This window comes from Rhagoletis zephyria, unplaced genomic scaffold, assembly GCF_001687245.7.
Source record: "Rhagoletis zephyria isolate East Lansing unplaced genomic scaffold, Rhagoletis_zephyria_1.1 Rzeph_scaffold_00023, whole genome shotgun sequence".
NCBI classification, from domain to species: Eukaryota; Metazoa; Arthropoda; class Insecta; order Diptera; family Tephritidae; genus Rhagoletis; species Rhagoletis zephyria.
In genome coordinates this window covers 688304-707236 of record NW_016157107.1, presented here as the reverse complement: position 1 = coordinate 707236, position 18933 = coordinate 688304, and the positions used below count along the sequence as shown (strand labels likewise).

Sequence of the window (18933 nt, the reverse complement as noted above, 5' to 3'; positions counted from 1 at the left end):
AATTTTTTTATGTAATGTAAAGTTATAGCTCAGTACATTTTTTTTCACCCGAGATAGTCAAAGTTGGGGAAGAAAATATCAAAAAGTTAAAAATCCAGAAATAGTCCTAATTTTATGATGGTTCCTTAATTTATTTTAACTACATTGCATTTGAGTATGGAGAGGCAACTATCTGGAAGTATTTTACATAAAAAATTTACTAAGTATTGCCCGGTTTGTAGTTGCAGTTAAAGAAAACACATGAAAAGGCACGATTTTTTTTAAATTCGAAAAAATGTAAATATTTCAAAAACGGTGACACTTTTACCTGAAAATTTTTTGTTTATCAGTGAGCTCACCCCCCCACCTACCTTGCCCTAAAGTTTGGCACGTTACTTCTGGGACACCCTGTATATTTCATGATCCAATGATCGGATCTAAACCAGATGGTACCACCTCTGAGACACTACCTTTCCGATGCAAAAAGAATTATCGAAATCGGTTGACGCGGTCCAAAGTTATGCGGTAACATACATAAAAAAAAATAAAAAAATTATTCCGACGAACTGATAACCTCCTCCTTGTTTGGAAGTCGGTTAAAAACAATAAAAACTATTTTGCGCATTCACTTGATCCGTACAACAGTATAGCAAAACAATTTCTGTCTTTAGACGAAGTTTTTCTATAAAAAAAAAAGAAAATTCTCCACATACTACGAAAACACTTGGTATTTTTCAAAGGCACAATAAATCAAAGTAAAGCTACATACATGTATTATATCCAAGAGTCGGTAGTTTGCACCTTTTCCAAGTTTTTAGAACTTACATTGCACCGTAGTAGTAGTCGTCTTAAGTTTGAAATTCTGACAGCCGATTTCTCAGTGGATGTTTAATTATAATCAAAAGATTATCTCTTATTGTCATCTTCTCAGTGTACTTAATTTATGATTAACTCACCACCACCTTTCATAAGATTTATTAATGGCGGAACCAGCTTTTCCTGTAAATCCTGTAAAACCTGCAAATCGTGAAGTTGGGTTGGGTTGAATCCAAACAGTTTGTTATTATGCGAAATCCTAGGAAACGAAACAATTGCAAGCTGACACCTTTTTAATTAATGCTTTCAATCTGCTCACACGTATGAGTTGTCAAAAACCATTGTTTTGAACATGTAAACCTCAAGTAAATGCCAATTACACCAATTTACAAAAGTATTAAATGTAAAAATCAGTACAAAATCAGTACAAACTCAAAAAATCAGTAGATTTTGCGTACTGATTTCGGGCTCTTAAAAATCAGTACAATAGAAAAAAATCAGCGCATGTACTGATTAAATCAGCGCATCTGGCCACTCTATTATACATATATGATATAAACCTAAATCAAATACTTTAAAGATGTATGATTTTTACAAATTAAAGAAGCAATTTTGAATGAAATCCTCAAAAAAGGCTCGCATTCGTCTATTTAATTTTTTTCTGTAGTCCCGCAAATCCCGCATGTGTAATTCCTCATTTCTGATCCCGAAAAAATGGTGCAGGATCCCGCATTTGCTATAACTACGGTGACCATCCGTCCTTTATTATACGGGGCAGTCCTCTTTTTTCGTCAATTGTCCTGGTAATTTATTTATTTCATACGGGACGCCAAATGTTTCTGTATTTCTTTTAATGTCCCGTATTGGTCCCATATTCGATATTTTGGCGACTTGAGAATATGAGCGTTTTTACTCTCTACAAAATAATGAATGCAACCTTACATACGCAGTTTTGCATTATCTTGATACGCGGCTTTGGATCATACGTGGTTTTGTACTTTAAACGACGATATGTAGATTATTTCTGAAGTTATAATTAATAAAAACTCGGTATTTGTCAGTATGAATAGAATTTAGATCTTAAATAGACGTTAATGATTATTGTTAAAATTTCTAAGAGAAATTTCACTAGTATTTATTTAGTTTTTGAAAGGTTTTTTTTCGACGCGTTTCACGTTGAATATTCTGTATGGAGCAAAGCATATTTAACAGGTAGCAGCAGTAGAGCAGCTCATTTTAGTTTTGTGGAGAATTTCGTCTTTAAATTGTAATTTTTGTTTACATTTTACTTAGAGTATTATTTCAAACTTTGTTTAGGTAAAGGATTCCAAAGCCAACAACAAAATACACACAGCTTGTGGTTTTTTCTCGGGTACTATTTATTGCCTGTCCCTGACCCGCGGTGTGGAGTTAATTTTAAAATTTTTTGAAGATAGAATATATTCATTAGGAGAAACTACGCCAATTTTTTTTGCTGATTGTATGAGCAGGGTTGCCAGGTGTCCGGTTTTTGAAAAACAGCCTTCGTTTGAGGAGAGGATGAAACAGGGGAGGGGAAGAGGGGTGGAGGGTTGTGTATTTGAGTGTTTAAAACATATCGCACACTTCACAGTCCGTTTTTTTTATTGTCACCCGGACGAATAAACTAAAATCTGGACTGTCCGGTCAAAAACCGGATACCTGGCTATCCCGTGTACGAGGGATTCTATCTTCAACATAAGAAACTCCATATAAGATGGCTACCGTGAGAATGTTGCAAAAGAAAAGAAGTTCTCAAAGAAGGAATTGAAGTGGAACCCTTCTAAGGTACGCTTTACAATTCAGCTCGTTTCGGATGCTATTTACTGCATTGCGCTCGCCCGAAATCCGAGTCTGAAAATAATCCGTTGAATACCACTCGTGTTTCAAAAGTAGTCCCTGCCTAGGAATGTTTGTACAAAATTTTGCGGGGTAAAAATCCCGAGCACAAACAACAAAGATATGGAAAAATATTCTACAAATGTGTGATGTTATAACTGATTATATATGTGCTGCTTTCAAGAAAGATCGAAAAATATAAGCCAAATAAAGATGCCGTTTCAGGCTAATAAATCTAGGATCAGTGAAAGAGGTTTTAAAATCCTCTAGATTTTGTGGAAAAAATTGGAAAAATAATTTTTTTGGCGTATTCTGCTACCATTAATATGGGTTCTATATGAGAACCGCTGCATATTTTTTTGTTTTCTTTTCACTGTATATAATGATTGTAATTACATATATGTAGCTCCTAACCTCTGGCTTCCAATTATTTTTTAAAATAAATATGTGTTAAATTGTTTAAGGCATATATTTTTTGCCTCTTGTATAATTTTGAAACCCAAACGCCTTCTTGACAGTTATTTAAATAAAACTCATTGGGGCGGTTTATGTTTCATGTTTTTATACATATATCGATTTCCAAATACTTGACTAGTGTGAACATACATATGAGTGTAAATAATAAAAATAATTAAGTTCAACATAACGTCTAAAAGCGGAGACGTCTTATCAATGAAGGTGGTAGGTAATTGACGTTCGCATTGCTAGCAGCTGGTTTATAGTACTGCTGTTGTTGTCCGTATGATGACACAGGCGAGGCAAAGTTGAGTACGGGAGCAACACCTCCATTGTAGTTCTGGGATGTGCCCGGCTCTTGATCGTACTGCGATTGAATGGTACGTTGCGCATTGGCAAGATCGTCATGGTTGCGGTACTTGACGAAATGCACCTGTGGATGACTGTTTCGATGATCGTTAACAGCTTGCAGTTTGCTCGCCAAGTCAGCAATGTCATGCTGTTTCTGCAGTACGTAAATGGCGGTCTTTTGTTCAGCGGCGTTTCTGGCTAGGGCAAGTGCAGCGTTTTCCAAACCATTGTTTTCGGGTCCCTTAATAAATATTACACGGACATTCTTCTTTAGAGAGTGGGCCAGCTGCTGACTAGCTTCCCCGTCTTCGAATTCTTCTTCAGGAGCGGTAAATGTGAAAAACTCCTTGTTGGCTTCTTGTATTACTGGAGCTAAAATACTTGGTGCGCCAGAATCGTATCCACTGCCGACGCCAGTTAAGCCACCGAGGTTTCCTGAACTACCTATATTACCACCGGAAGCTAAGCCTCCATAGTCTCCACCTGCACTTCCACTGCCTGGGGCGAAGGAAAGTCCGGACGAAGAATGTGGCACCGGTCTGTAGTTGTAGCCCAACTTATCTGCGGATACAGCCGCTAAGAAATAAAAGACAATAAAAAGACGCATGTTGCGCGCAAGATTTGATGATTTGCTTTGAAGAACTGAGTTGGGAATAATTCTAGCTGAAATTGCAGCTTCTTTATATATGTTGATGAAAGTCGGGGCCACGAAAAATTTTGTAGAAAAATAACAACAAAACTTCTTAATTCACTCGGTGCTATCCAACGGGTTTTGCTTTGTCTTCGACCCAAAAGAGACCCGTTTACTTGACCACAAGTAGCCAGCATCCAATCCAAGCTTGCAGAGGAGCTAAACTAGCAAACAACTATTTGACATACAGTTTTTGCATGTGAACATATAGCTTTTCAGATGCAAATGTGTTATGACTCGAAACAGACATATGCACATTTGCATGTAGAAATGTACATATGTATGTATATTAGAGTAGTCCAAAAATGCATGAGAAAAAGAAGTGTCGGAATTTTCATGCTCTCACCCCCTACGATTGTACTATACCGGAAAAATATACCCCTATTTTTTATTTTGAAATCAAAACATATTTAGAGGTCGCTCAAAGAGCTCAAAGCTTTCCATGTATTTTATATGGAAAAAACAACTTTTCGTAGAAATGGTATAGAATTCTTAAAAATAATATGTTTCGATCGGAAAACTCTGCTTCTGTGCTAGAGATTCCTCCAATAATACCCAATTGTTTAATTATCTAAACATTTTTCATAATAACTTTTATTTAATGGTCCACCAAAAACCAGAATTCCATACCACTTCTACGAAAATTTTTTTTTCTCCATATAAAATATATGGAAAACTTTAAGAGCTTTGAGCGCCCTCTGTTTGATTTCAAAATAAAACAAAACGAAGTATAAAATCGGGCGAAGCCGTACATAATATACCCGGCGCACGTGTTAAATATATGGTTTCTCACTTTCAGTAAACTGCATGATAAGAAAGAGTATTTTTCCTAATGTCAAACTTCTTATTTGTCGCTGAACCGCCTTAGCGATTTTGGCCGAGTTCAACAAACCACACCAGTCATTTCTCTAGCTGCCGCCAATTGGAAATGCCAAGTGAAGCCAAGTCCTTTTCCAGTTGGTCTTTCCAATGCAGTGGGGGCCTCCCTCTTCCTCTGCTACCACCAGCGGGTTTCGAGTTGAATTCTTTCAGAGCTGGATCGTCGGATTCCATTCTAACGACATAGCTAAGCAAGCGGAGCCGCTGTATTTTAATTCGCTGTGTTATGTCTCATCGTTCCATCGATTGCGGTACTCGCCATCGCCAACGCGTAAAGTCCCGTATATCTTCCGCAAAATCTTTCTCTCGAATACTCAAAGAGTCGCCTCATCGGATGTTGTCAATGTCCACGCTACGGCGCCATACACCAACACTTATAAAGTATGGTTTTCGTACGCCCAAAGTAGCACTTGTTAGCAAGAATGATTCTGCGTTGGATTTCCATGCTGAAATTATTACCGGTGTTAATGCTAGTTCCCAAGTAAACGAAATTTTCTACTTTATCGAAATTATAACTGTCAACAGGGACGTGGGTGCCAAGGCTGGAATGCGCTGGCTGTTTGTTTGATGACAGGAGATACCTCGTCTTGTCCTCGTTGACCGTCAGACCCATTCGCTTTGCTTCCCTATCTAACTTGGAAAAAGTAGAACAGACTGCGCGATTCTAGTTACCGATGATTTCGGTGTGAGCGGCTCAGTTCTGCAGCTCTTATTATCTTCTCCAACATCAGGTTAAAGAAATCACATGAAAGGGAGTCGCTCTGTCTGAATCCCCCATTTGGTAGGAAACGGCTCGGAGAAGTCTTCCCAATTCTAATGGAGCTGGTGGTATTGCTTAACGTCATTTTACACAGCCGTATCAGTTTCGCGGGGATGGCAAATTTAGACATCGTGGCTTATAAGCAAATCCTTTTAGTGCTGTCGAAAGCGGCTTTGAAGTCGACAAAATAGGTGGTGAATGTCGATCCTTTTCTAGCGGGTCTTTTCCAAAATTTGGCGTATTGGGAATACTTGGTCTATGGTGGATTGGTCTAAAGCCACACTGATAAGGCCCAATCAGTTCGTTGACGGTGGGCTTCAGTCTTTCACACAATACGCTCGATAAGACCTTGTCAAACAGTTTCGATAATATGCTATGATATATTGAAATAATTAGACCACGTTTGGTAGAAATCGATAAGGCGGTTATCGATAAACACTTATGTAGTCATAAGTGGGTAGTGGCACGGCCATTTTATAAAATTCAATAATATTGTGCCTTGTTGAGAGATTGTTGTATGTTGGGGTCTTTAGTTATTAAACTTTCAGAGTTTTCGTATTTCTGCAATTTACCGTTATATGGTAAGTTGCGGTAATTTTAGTTTGATTTGAAAAATTTTCAACATATTGCTTTTTTGGGCCAAGGTTGATAAAAGTGCCGAGTTTGGTAGAAATTGATAAATCGAGTACCGAAATACACATATGAAGGCGTAAGTAGGCGGTTCCACGCATATTTTCCCAAAAATGTCCCTAAATATCATTTTCTGCTAAGAGGTCATTGCATATATCGATTTTGAGCACATTAGCTTAAATAGTTACTAATTTATCGCAGTCTTCGTATTTATGTAAATTACCGTTATACGGGAGGTGGGCGTGGTCTTATCTGATTTAAAAAAATTTTAACGGGTTTCTTAGTGAGGCTCTAAGTAATGTTCGCACCGAGTTTGGTGGGCATTAGTGAAGGGACTACAGAGATATAGCATTTCATTTTGCCGAAATTCTACTTCGCAAACCAACTTTCAACAATTGTGATCCAGTATTTGTGGAAACATCGTAGTTTTTGCATATTTCGAAAATACCGTTATTTGGGAGGTGTGCGTGGTTATTGTCCGATTTTTCCCATTTTTAATCCCAACCTTCCTTGAATAAAGGGCAACCAAATTTCTCGAGATGTCGTATACATGGACAGACAGGCACACTGACGGACGGACAGTCAGGGCTTAATCGATTTCTACTTTCATTCTGAGCATTTATGTATGCATTTGTCTATATCTATCTCGATTCGTTTTGGCTGTTACAAGCTACCGTTATGTGAAAAAAGTTATAATGCCCTTGTGCACAAGTGCGCTCGGGTATTAAAATAGAGGTATACTTTTTCGACATAGAACAATCCTAGGTGTGAGAGTATTCAAATTACGACTTTACTTCTTTTTGGACCACCCTAATGTATATACATAGTTAGCTCGTTAGAAATAGTTTATGGTCATTTCGTGTTTCGGTAGCGGCGCTTAGCTTGTGAATATGGAGCCGGTATGCTTTTGATTTGGAATTATTTAAATACCAGAAAAGATGTTAAAAAACATAAGTATGTGCTTCACGGTGATGTTTTCGTTTTCGTTATGGTGTTCATTTCTTTGTACACATCAATTAGGTGAGAAAACTTAAATTAATATTCAAAGAAATACGGAAATAATTTTCACTTATTAGTACAAACGACGCACAGTGGGACGTCCACATATAACTGCGGCCAAAAATAGTAACCGTACTACAAATTCGCCACGCACACAGTTCTTATGTTCGGAAATGGTATATGTTATCCAATTTTGATGAAATTCAGAATATATACTGTTTTTAACCAGAAAAACATATATCAGAAAGAACGCCAAAATCGGTTAATGTTATGATTAGAGCCGAAAATTTTAAGCTTTTGCTTGGAATATCTTATTTTTCTTATTCATGGTCAGTGTAGCCAGAAAAAATTTCGTTTGGAGCTAAAACGGTCGAAAAAATACCTAAAAAGAGCTAAATAATACTAATAGTAGCTAAATGAGCTAATTTTTTTTTAAGTTGAGTATTTAGGACCTATTTCATAATAAAATTAAAATTTTTTTTAAATTTAAAGGATGCTTTATTTTGCTCATCGATTTCATAAAGCCACTTTAAAGATAAAGGTGTCCATAAAGGCTCTTTAGTTTAATACCCAAAATGGAAATTTATATGACATAAAGGACCCTTTTATAAGAAAAAAAAGTATGCCAGTTTCGTAGTATAATTACATATTTATGACAATCAGCTGATGCAATTTTGCCGAGATCAGTATTGTCAGCTTTGTTATTTTCATTTAAATGAACCTTTTGTTATTATTCAATTGCCATTGTATTATGAAAACACTTCTACATTTAAATGACAGTTTAACTAAAAGGAAACTTTTGCAAATGGGACTTTAAGGGCTGGTTTCCCCGACTCAACTTAACTTAATTTAGCCAATTTCTTGGACTTAATCAAGAATAAGCTGAATAAAAAGTAGGCTAACTTTTGACTTAAGTCCAAAAAATGGATAAACACGGCTTTATTGGAGCTCAAAGTACAGTCTGGTAGAGTACACGCCCGTTGTAGAAACTAATCGACTTACTTGCCCATTTTCCATTTGCTTACGCGCCATTTGCATTAGGAATGGAAATTTTTTAAGTAATTAATTAAGTAATTAATCGAAATAGAATAACATGAAGGTATCGAAAATAGCTTGAGATCACCAAAGCCAATTAAATTTTAGTCAACACTTGTACAATGAAATGACAGATTTTTTATTTTATTATATTACCAAATACTACTAAAACTTTCTGGACATAAAAAAGTGCTAGATAATTTTGAAAAGAGCTAAAATAAAAGCTAGGAGCTAAAGCCAAATTTTTGGAGCTAAATAGCAAAATAAAGAGCTACATCTAGCTCCAAAAGCACCAAAATGGCAACGCTGTTCATGGTTTCCAAGCAGTGTTGCCGCGCCGTCTCAAGAAAATGTATCCCTGACCAAGACAAAAATGTATACAAATGTATCCAATTTTCTTTTTTTTACATACACATCTCATAATTTGTAAGAAAAACAAACATTTTCATGAAAAAGACATAATTTCACCCATCCTAAGGACTTGGAATACATGTGCATAAAATCAAACATTTGTAATTTCAATTTATAAAGTACATTTTTTGTGCATAAGTATTTTGCAAAGTAAATATAATAAATAGCAAGTACACTCTAAAAAGAGCATGTAAAACTACTACTGAAAAGTATCTATTTTTCAACAAGAATCTGTATAAATATACGTATAGGTTGTTTAGTATTTGATTTTGAACTTGAGTTCTTTAAGATATACACATAAATACACATATGTAGAATGTTTAAAATTGCAAAAATTTTCAAACTAAAAATAAATTTCCTACTAATAAAAAACATTACTTTATTTTAAACATTTTATGTGTAATTTTGCTCTTCCGACAAATTCGTTATGTAAAAGTAAACAGGCAATGATTAATTTTATTACACGGCATGCAAATTTGCACACATTAAAAGAGGAAACTGGTTACTTCTCTCAATATGCGCAAATAAACACAATTTTTTAGAGTGTATTTAAAGTATTTTCAGTAAAATTCATAAAAGTTTCCTTAAATAAATCAAATTTAGTTTTTTAGACTACATTGAAATCTTCTTTCTTTTTAAATTAATAAATGAAAATATGTGATATGAAAGAGATTACTACAGAGAGAGTATAATTTACTTTATATATATCGTCGTTTAAAGTACAAAACCGCGTATCGTCATTCTGCAAAACCGAGTAACTGACATTTGCTGCCGAAAATTGGATTTGCTCACACAAGCTCTTGGCTCAATCCTTATCCATTCGTCCTGAAATATACTAGCCAGAAATGCGATTGCTTTATAAAAAAGAGAACCATTTTGAAATATAAGTGTTTTTACTCTCTAGAAAATAACTTATGCAATGTCACATACTCTGGTTTGCATTATCTTGATACGCGGTTTTGCATTTTGTTGATACGCGGTTTTGTACTTTAAACGACGGTATGTATATTAAGATCTTGCGTAAAGCATCGTTTTAAGCTAATTAAAGCAATTGCGCTTATACCTATTTTGGTGAGATCTCTTCATATGTTCATTGCTTCGTTCACGAAAAATAAAATGCTTTAATTTCACGCTTAAGTAACGATTCTTTATACGTTTAGAAAACGTAATGCTTTCTACCATCTTTAATGAAAATCGATTTTCGAACGAAAAAATCTTTATAGGAAATATAAAATTTTGGCCTATTTAAAAAAGTATCCACATTTATACTGACCGGAAAAAACAAGTATCCCGCAAAAATTCGTCTAAAAATGTATCCAATTGGATCTATTTAGATCCAAACGGCATCCCTGTTTCCAAGTCTAATTTTAACGATCATGCTTATTTTGCTAATTTCAATGTATAAAGCTAAGTGCGGACCTATTAAGTAAACGGTCCAAATTTCTTAAGAACTTCGTACTGCTTAAGAAAATGTGGCTTAATAACCTTCTCTTTACCATTTTTTTGGTTTTTTTTTCGTCGAACTAAATAAATGTTTACAAATAATAACATAAAAAGAGATTTGGTTTTTATTAACCCGTAACTTCAATTGCATTTCTGTTTGGATATAAAAATTTAAAACCAATGGCTCGTCTCTGTGGGAAGGGATTGGTGTTATTGAAGAGATTAAAAATAATTTATCTCAAATTGAGAATAACGAAAACTTAACAAAATTTAAACGACCAGCGCAGATCTCTATTATTTGAGAATATCAAGCAACACTTGTAAATCCATTGTAACTTTTCAATCCTTGAAATAAACTGAATAAAAAATAAAACATTAAGCATAATTTTTTTTGTTTTGCGAGCATATTTGCAAGAATATTTAGATGCTTTCCATTTCCAGACAACCGGCCAGGTACAAGCATGATTTTTAATTTCGACCAAACTCAAATACATTGTTTGCTGGTCCAAATAATGAGACACGTATTTTTTCTTTTGGCTCGGAAAAATTTTTCGGCCGAATTAAACGCGATTTTGTTTTTCAGGCAAAAATCGATTATTCGAATTGACGGTGAGAATGTTTTTTTAAAATGCCTATAACTTTGCCAAAATTTAATAGATTCCAACAATGTTTTTACTCAAATGTCAGTAATTCTTGTCACTTCAAGATAGAATAATATAATTATTGATTTTCATTATTTAAAATTTTTTATTAACAATAAACGAAAAGTGCAATTTTTTTTTTTATTTAATTTCTCAAAAAGTGTATTTTTTTTCTCTCAAACTTTTTTACCGGGAAAGAGACAATTTGAACTACAATCAACCCAAATCTCTAGTAGCGAAGATTTTTTTTCTGAGTTATGATTTTTTATAGAAAATATACGTTTTTGTGGTACATACTACAGTATTCTTATATTGTTTAACTAAATGGAACATATGTATGTAATATATCAGCAAAAAGTACAGCCGTGATCATTTTTTGTGTATCAAATAGATATTAGAACACACTTTCCACCATACAGTTTCGAAATACAAAATCACATTTTCCCGCTTTTTATAATCGAAACTGTATGGTGGAAAGTGTGTTCTAATATCTATTTGATACACAAAAAATGATCACGGCTGTACTTTTTGCTGATATATTACATACATATATTCCATTTAGTTAAACAATATAAGAATGTTGTAGTATGTACCACAAAAACGTATATTTTCTATACAAATCATAACTCAGAAAAAAAAATCTTCGCTATTAGAGATTTGGGTTGATTGTTGCTCAAAGTGTCTCTTTCTCTGTAAAAAAGTTTGAGAGAAAAAAAAAATACACTTTTTGAGAAATTCAATTTGAAAAAAAATTGCGCTTTTTGTTTATTGTTAAATAAAAAATTTTAAATAATGAAAATCAATAATTATATCATTTCATCTTGAAGTGACAAGAATTACTGACATTTGATTAAAAACATTGTTGGAATCTATTAAATTTTGACAAAGTTATGGGCATTTTAAAAAAACATTCTCACTGTCAATTCGAATAATCGATTTTTGCCTGAAAAACAAAATTGCGTTTAATTCGGCCGAAAAATTTTTCCGAGCCAAAAGAAAAAATACGTGTCTCATTATTTGGACCAACAAACAATGTATTTGAGTTTGGTCGAAATTAAAAATCATGCACGTACCTGACCGGTTGTCTGGAAATGGAAAGCATCTTTACCAATGTTTTAGTGCTTATCTAAGCGCTTAAAATGGATTTTCTTGCTCATTTTCTTTGGCCCTGGTTATAATTCACCAACTTTAAAAAACAGGCGCAACAGTAAAATAAAATTGTATTTGGTGTACACTGCACGTTTTTTCCAAAATTTTCTAGTTTCGATTTTCTCACTATGACGCCGACCTCCTACAGCACTTTATTGGCTCCAAGTAACTAATTTCATGAATTTTTTTTTATGTACATATCAGAGATATTTAAATTAGCTATACAATAAAAATTCAATAAATTTTACAGGAGGTGTGACTATAAAAATAAGAATAGATGCTGAACTCGCAGTTCCTCGCAGCTGAGACTATTTCAAATAAGACACGCATACGTAATATTTACTTTTCCTAAGAATAATTCAGCTCGCTTCTTACGACCTTTTTAATGTAAGCGCTCGAAAAATTTTATACCCACAAAAGTATGTAAAATTTCAAATGCAACTCTTTTCCGAACTTCAGTAGATATATACAAATTTAAAGAAATGCTTGACCATAGATATATATGTAAGAACAATTGGTCATCAATTTATTTAAATTACTTGCAACAAAATCAAAATTGTTTCTTAAAAATTTGCTTTTTTACATTCTATCTACTTTAAGCTCATCCCATGACTGCAAATATGGTTTTTAATAAAAAATTCTTTTTGGTTTGGGTTAGTTGGATGTTTTGCTATGAATCTGCTTTCAATTGATTTTTGATAATTCGCAAGTCTGTTTTTACTAATTTTGGCCGCTGTAGTCCCATTGGGCGACGCTTCACCAGTTCTATTCTGAGCAGGGATGGAATTTCAAAATTTCAAAATGTGCCTAATGGCCTTCGGAAATAATGCCGAAAAGAAGGTGAAAGTGCCACAAAATTAAATTTCTTTTCGGGCATTTTAAGAACAATATATTTTTAGGAATAATATTTTTAAAATACACTGAAGTAATATAATAATTATTATTTAACTAAATCATTAGAGTAAATCTAATTTATGACGGATTCCTTAGACATATACATAAATTCATAGTAAAATTAAACAGAATTCCAACTACGGAGGGGAAATACACCGAAATATAGCTATTCTGAAATTTTTACACACATATGTACAATATGTATGTATGTACCTATATGCGAAATAATGGCAGTGAGATTTTGATCAGTTTCGCCTATTCTTTTCATTGATTATTTTTCGATTGATTTTATATAAAAGTCTAATTCATAATTTAATAACACACTATATGTACACAAATCGGCATTTCAAATTTGTACAAAAATTATAAAAATTAAGCAGGTTTTCACAACAACCAAATTTCAATTCAGAAAAAATTCCAAGTTTTCGATTTTATGCATTTCTTTCATATAAAGTGTGTTCGAATATTTTTTAAATGGATGAAAATGTATAACACCGTCAGAAAAACAATATCAAAAATCATCGGGATATTGCAGTAACTTGCACTTTTATTTAATGGACTATAAAACTGCAAACTTAGAATCTTCCCAAAAATTCTGAATTAAAAGCTTGTTGTTGCGAAAACTTTCTTTTCGTACTATGTATTCATAATAGAATTCAGCGGTTTGTAAATATTTCTCGCAGCCCTTATTTTAAATTTTTAGTGCTTTTAATTTTCACTTTTTGTAATTTTTTAATCTATATCGTGGGATGTGATTTGTTTTGTTATATATTGGTATTTTATGCTAAATTTCTATATTTTATGATTGTGCCAAAACAGGATGAATTGTGCCAAAAGTGCCTCTGAGAATGAAAGTGCCAAAAATGGAACTATGTGCCTACTGTTCCATCACTGGTTCTAAGTATTTGTGCGTGCCATCGACGTCACAACTGTGAAACCGGTAAATCGGTATTTTCGCAGTTTTATAAAGCCGGCCAATATGCATAAAGTCGTAAATATTTCCAAGCACGACAGTAATACAAAATTTATTCCATCCGAAGACAGAACACTAGCTAAATTCCAAAATGGTTTTTTATGATAATTTGTGTATGTGGTTTTCCGGTTAAAACGCTTTGACAAAATTAAAGCGAGTCTGAAAAACGTCACTACCTTTTGGTGTTGTATCCATGATACAAAAAAGAAGGTAGTTTCACTTTGAAATGTTTTAACATAAACTGTGCTTATGACGTTTATACCTCAAAAAATGATTGTTTCGGAAATTTTAAAATTTTTTAAAGGAATTTTTACGCATTAAAAAATAATAACTGGCAAGGTAAATTTACTCATTTCGTATTAGCAGAGCTAATATTATCTGGCTATTAAAGAAATTTAGCCTAATATCTATCTATGTTGCTTTAATTTAGATCTTTTTTAGTGAATATATGAACAATGGAATTGTTAAAAAGTGGCTCACCGTCATTAAAAAAGTCAGTGATCGTTATGCGTCTTCTGAATGGCTGTCAAATTCAACTCTCAAAGGTGCACACCAACAAGTTGTCTCAAATGATCAGAAAAATATTGCAATCATCTAACACGCAACTGCTCAGCTGATCAGAAGTACACAACAATCCGTTCAGAAGGTGCAATGGCGACAGTTATTGAGCTGTTGCGCCTTCTGAACGTGCCCATTGAAAGCACAATGGAAGCATAAACTTATTTGTAATAACGCAGGAGGTAATAAAATATAAGTTGTGGTGTACTCGAATTCAGCGGACAAAATTATCCAGCAGCGAAAATTCTAAGAATTTAGCAGCATTGACTCTCAGAGAGACAAAATATCCACATAAGTACGAGAATGCAAAATTCGAAACAGACGATCACTTCCACAGCTGCCACTGGTGGTTCATTTGGCAATTTATTTTCTGCTTTGTATATTTTCCCTGATTTGGCATTTTATACAATTGAAAAGTTTTGGACAAGAAAAACCTTTTTAAAATACAAATTAATTATATCGGAATGAATAAGTTATTTCTCTCACAATTATTTGTGATATCACATGGTGACGCATTCAAAAATAAGAGAATATCCTTCGAGCAACCATCACTCATCTAAAAAAATTGAATAGATCAATTATTTCAACAACGAACCTATCAAAACCGACAACATCAGCAAAAAACACTTCAGCATGCTGTATTTTAATCTATTTTGATATACATATGTATGTTTCTAAAGGAAAATTATGGTACAAACGAAAAATGCCATACGCTAACTATAGTCAGCACACACTAAAGTAAACAAACTGCAGATTAATAGTAAATTAACGAAAAATAAACTCAACAAACCTTGTGCTTAATAAATTTACTCACTTTTTCGATGTAGACTAGCATTGATAATAAAATTTGCAAGAAATAACTCCAAAAGGCCATATTTTCTTTCGTTTATTTACAAACATGTGTTTGTGATCAGCTGATTTTCTTACTTGCAAGTTTTCGCTGGTAAAAATTTTTCCAGCAGAAATTTGCAGCTCTCTATCACATTTTACTCTCTCAATGTCCCATACTTTGTAAGTTTTTTGGGCCCGAGAACGCAAAACCAGCAAAAGTTTTCTAAAACTTTTAAAAGTTTTGGGTACGAGTGCACGCACTCCTATATTTTCTTATAATTTTTTGGAATATTTTTTGGAAGTAAAAAACCCCTTTTTTAATTTCTTATGGTAGCTTCAATTTAAAAGAAAATGTCGAAAGCACAGTTTACGTCAAATGGGAGCAATACCGAATAAGAAGAAGGGAAACTACCTTTAAATATTTGTATCATGGTAAATAGTACAACATACCGACGCGTGCAATACGATTTCCTTTTCCTTACTTTTTTGGTTCAACAAACCGCACATTTCCTCACAATTTTTTTTTTTGCTTTTAAGATTAAAATTTTATTTTGTAAAATATTCACGGTTACTGCACCGCTCCTGATTTTTATTGTTTTCAAACGTCATTCTGGAAACATTGGCTGGTTGGTTTTCTCGTTCTATCATTATATGTCTACACTCTAATAATGGCGAATGTACTTTCAACGTACTGCCAATATAGAAGTATTACATATATGTATGTGCATTAGACTGTCCCCAAAAACCAAAGTTGTTTTTTAACGCATACCCCTCATTTTAGTGGTTTTGTCTTAAAAACCATCCGAATAAAATCTTATGCAATTCGGACCACGGCTACCCCTTGCCGACTTGCAGTCAAAGTTAGGCTTTCTGCACATTGGTCGTCCAATCATAGTTGCTTCATCGTCACAATCATGATGCAACGATTACATGACGACTACACTTTCGCACACTCGGTCGTGAAATTTCAATTCATTTAGCGTCTAAAAATTCAATTGGAGCAGGTATTTTCTGTTTTTCTGGTTGATATTTTCGCGAAGTATTTACAAAAGCCTGCAATTTTTAAAATATAGACTGTGCTGCAACAATTCTAGACATCATTTTTCAGTAATATCTCTTCTTTTCTTTTCCTGAAATGTGTTTTGTAGATGCACACAGAGACTTTTTACAATTTCGTCATATTTTATAGTTAAAACGCTCACATTTATTGAATTTTAATGCAGTTATCCACGTTTTAATAATTTCCACAGATTTTATGCAAAAAATACTAATTTTTATACAATTTTAATGCAAATATTAACTTTTTCACTAATTTTTCCCCATAAAATTTAACAAACAATGCGTGCACAACGATTAGCAAACGACAGTGCCGTACTTATCCGTTACTGCATCTTCTACGATATGCCGATAACTAGCCGATAACGACAAGTGTGCAGATCTCCTTTGAAATGCATGTGCTCGGCTCAAAATTTAAGGGCGAGACGATAACGCAACTATGATTGGACGACAAGTGTGCAGATAGCCTTATCAGAATAAGCTTTGTGCAGTTCGCGTGTTTTGTTAATTTACACGGCGAAAAGCTGATCCATTCCAGTCGGAAAATTCGGTTTAGCCGTAAGCCGATTTGTTAGCCGCTTCGCCAAAAAAAATTAGCCGTTTTTAGCCGATTTTGCTATTTTCAATATTTTCTTAAAGTTTATATATATAAGTTTCCATTTTTACAAATTTAGCGACCCAAAATCTATTAGAAATGGGTAATCTCGAAAAAATTGTTCATGTCGAACTGTGTTACATATATGTATATTAGCGATGCCAATCCCGGGATTCCGTTGTTTTTGACGTCCCGGAAATCCCGGGATTTGCTTGCATTAATACCGGGATCCCGAAAATTTTGAAATATTGAATTGATAGTAAGAATTTGTTTATGAATTTTGATGTATGATTTTTGTAAAATGTCTTGACTGCAGTTAACAAAAAGCTTGAAACTGTACTTTTAAATTGCAGTCTGAGCCTTTTTTCTTCTCGAAAACTTCCTCAAATCGAAAAACTTATAATTTGACCGACGTGCTGGTAAAAGAAGTTCAAATATTTTGTAATGGAGGAGATAGGGGTCATTATCTTCAAATGAATTATGTCTACCTTTTGACAGTTCAGCCTAAAAGTGTTGATGCCGAAATATGTTTATCATCAGTAGGTTTTGTATGTAAAAACTGCAGGTCAAGCTTAGAAGACTCCGCTTTGAATGCTTTGCTGCTCTTACGAAAACATTTTAAGTGCAATAATAACAACACCGGCAAAAAACGAGGTGTGTGTTTTTAACCAGACCCAACTACCAACATGTATATCGACCCGCTGAATCCGATTCTGAGATCCGTTTGACTCGTACACCCTGAAAATTTCCAGTAAATTGGGGGGGAAAAAAGGCAAAAAATTCTCCATTCGCCATTTCTTTATAGAGTGGAATAAACATGTTTAGAGAAATTGTTTTTGTATATTTTTGTTTTATGTTTTTTTTTTATTAATCGTCACTTTCAAAAGTACCTGGTATTTACATTATTATTTGTGATGTATACGTTCCTCAATCACATGGTTTTTTAAATACAATTACAAAAATGTTTTACTTTAAAATTTGTATGATTTAATAAATATCGCTAGCGTAGAGTGCAAAGTTGCTAAGTCCCAATTTAAAAATTGTACAGGAGAGGAAAAACTTCGTATAGCCATTTTCTTCAAGTATTTCGCAAAACTTTGAATACAACATTTTGCCTGTTTAAAGCAAAGCAAAACTCCATACGAATCGGAGGGATTCGATATTTATTAAAATATTTCGAACTTTTTTGGCCTTATCGAATTTTCGGAGCTTTGTTTGGCCTTAGCAAATTTTCCTTAAATATAAACGAGAAAACATAAAACAAGGACCTTTACCCTTTTCGTAACGATGCAATTTTAATTTATCTAGCCTTCTATATACAAATATGATTTTTCATTAAAAGTGAAGTTAGCAACTTTTCACTCTAAGCTAGCGATATATGAGTTTTACAATCAGTTAATCGTAAATTTTAAATAGTTTTATTTAATGGTATGTTTAAATGCTTCCAGATATTGAATTTTTACTCATATTCATAAAATTTATGACTCAAGTTGAATCCCGGGATAAATCCCGGTATCCCGGGATTACCTAAAAAAAATCCCGAAATCCCGGGATCCCAATTTTCCTGATATTTTGGCATCCCTAATGTATATGTATAATTGAAATACAATTTGTTCTAATCCGAAAAGACTTCAAATACTTGACCGATTTCCATGATTTTTATTGTAAGCACATATACAGTGACCCAAATATAAACTGGGACGCAACATTTTAGAAATCTTTTGCTATTTTTTTTTAGTCAGTATAATGTTCATTCTTTTTTGTTAAGATAATATGAAAAGCCTGCAAACTTTCGCCATAGTTTTTAGCAGCTTTGGAAATTTAAAATTTTAAAATAATAAAGTAAAAATTTTAAATGTTACCGCTTATTTTTGGCAATGTTTTTGTTGGAGGTGTGCCACATTTCTTACATATAAAAAGCTTATTGAA

The 18933-nt window shown here is 33.6% G+C and overlaps 1 protein-coding gene across 1 annotated transcript; it reads right to left on the bottom strand.

Moving 5' to 3' along the window:
- Positions 1-3301: 3301 nt before the first annotated feature.
- On the bottom strand, positions 3302-4066 carry LOC108362644 (uncharacterized). Its single transcript, XM_017615712.1, has one exon. The coding sequence runs from the start codon at positions 4064-4066 to the stop codon at positions 3302-3304; it is 765 nt and encodes a 254-aa protein (XP_017471201.1).
- Between the last annotated feature and the right edge of the window lie 14867 nt (positions 4067-18933).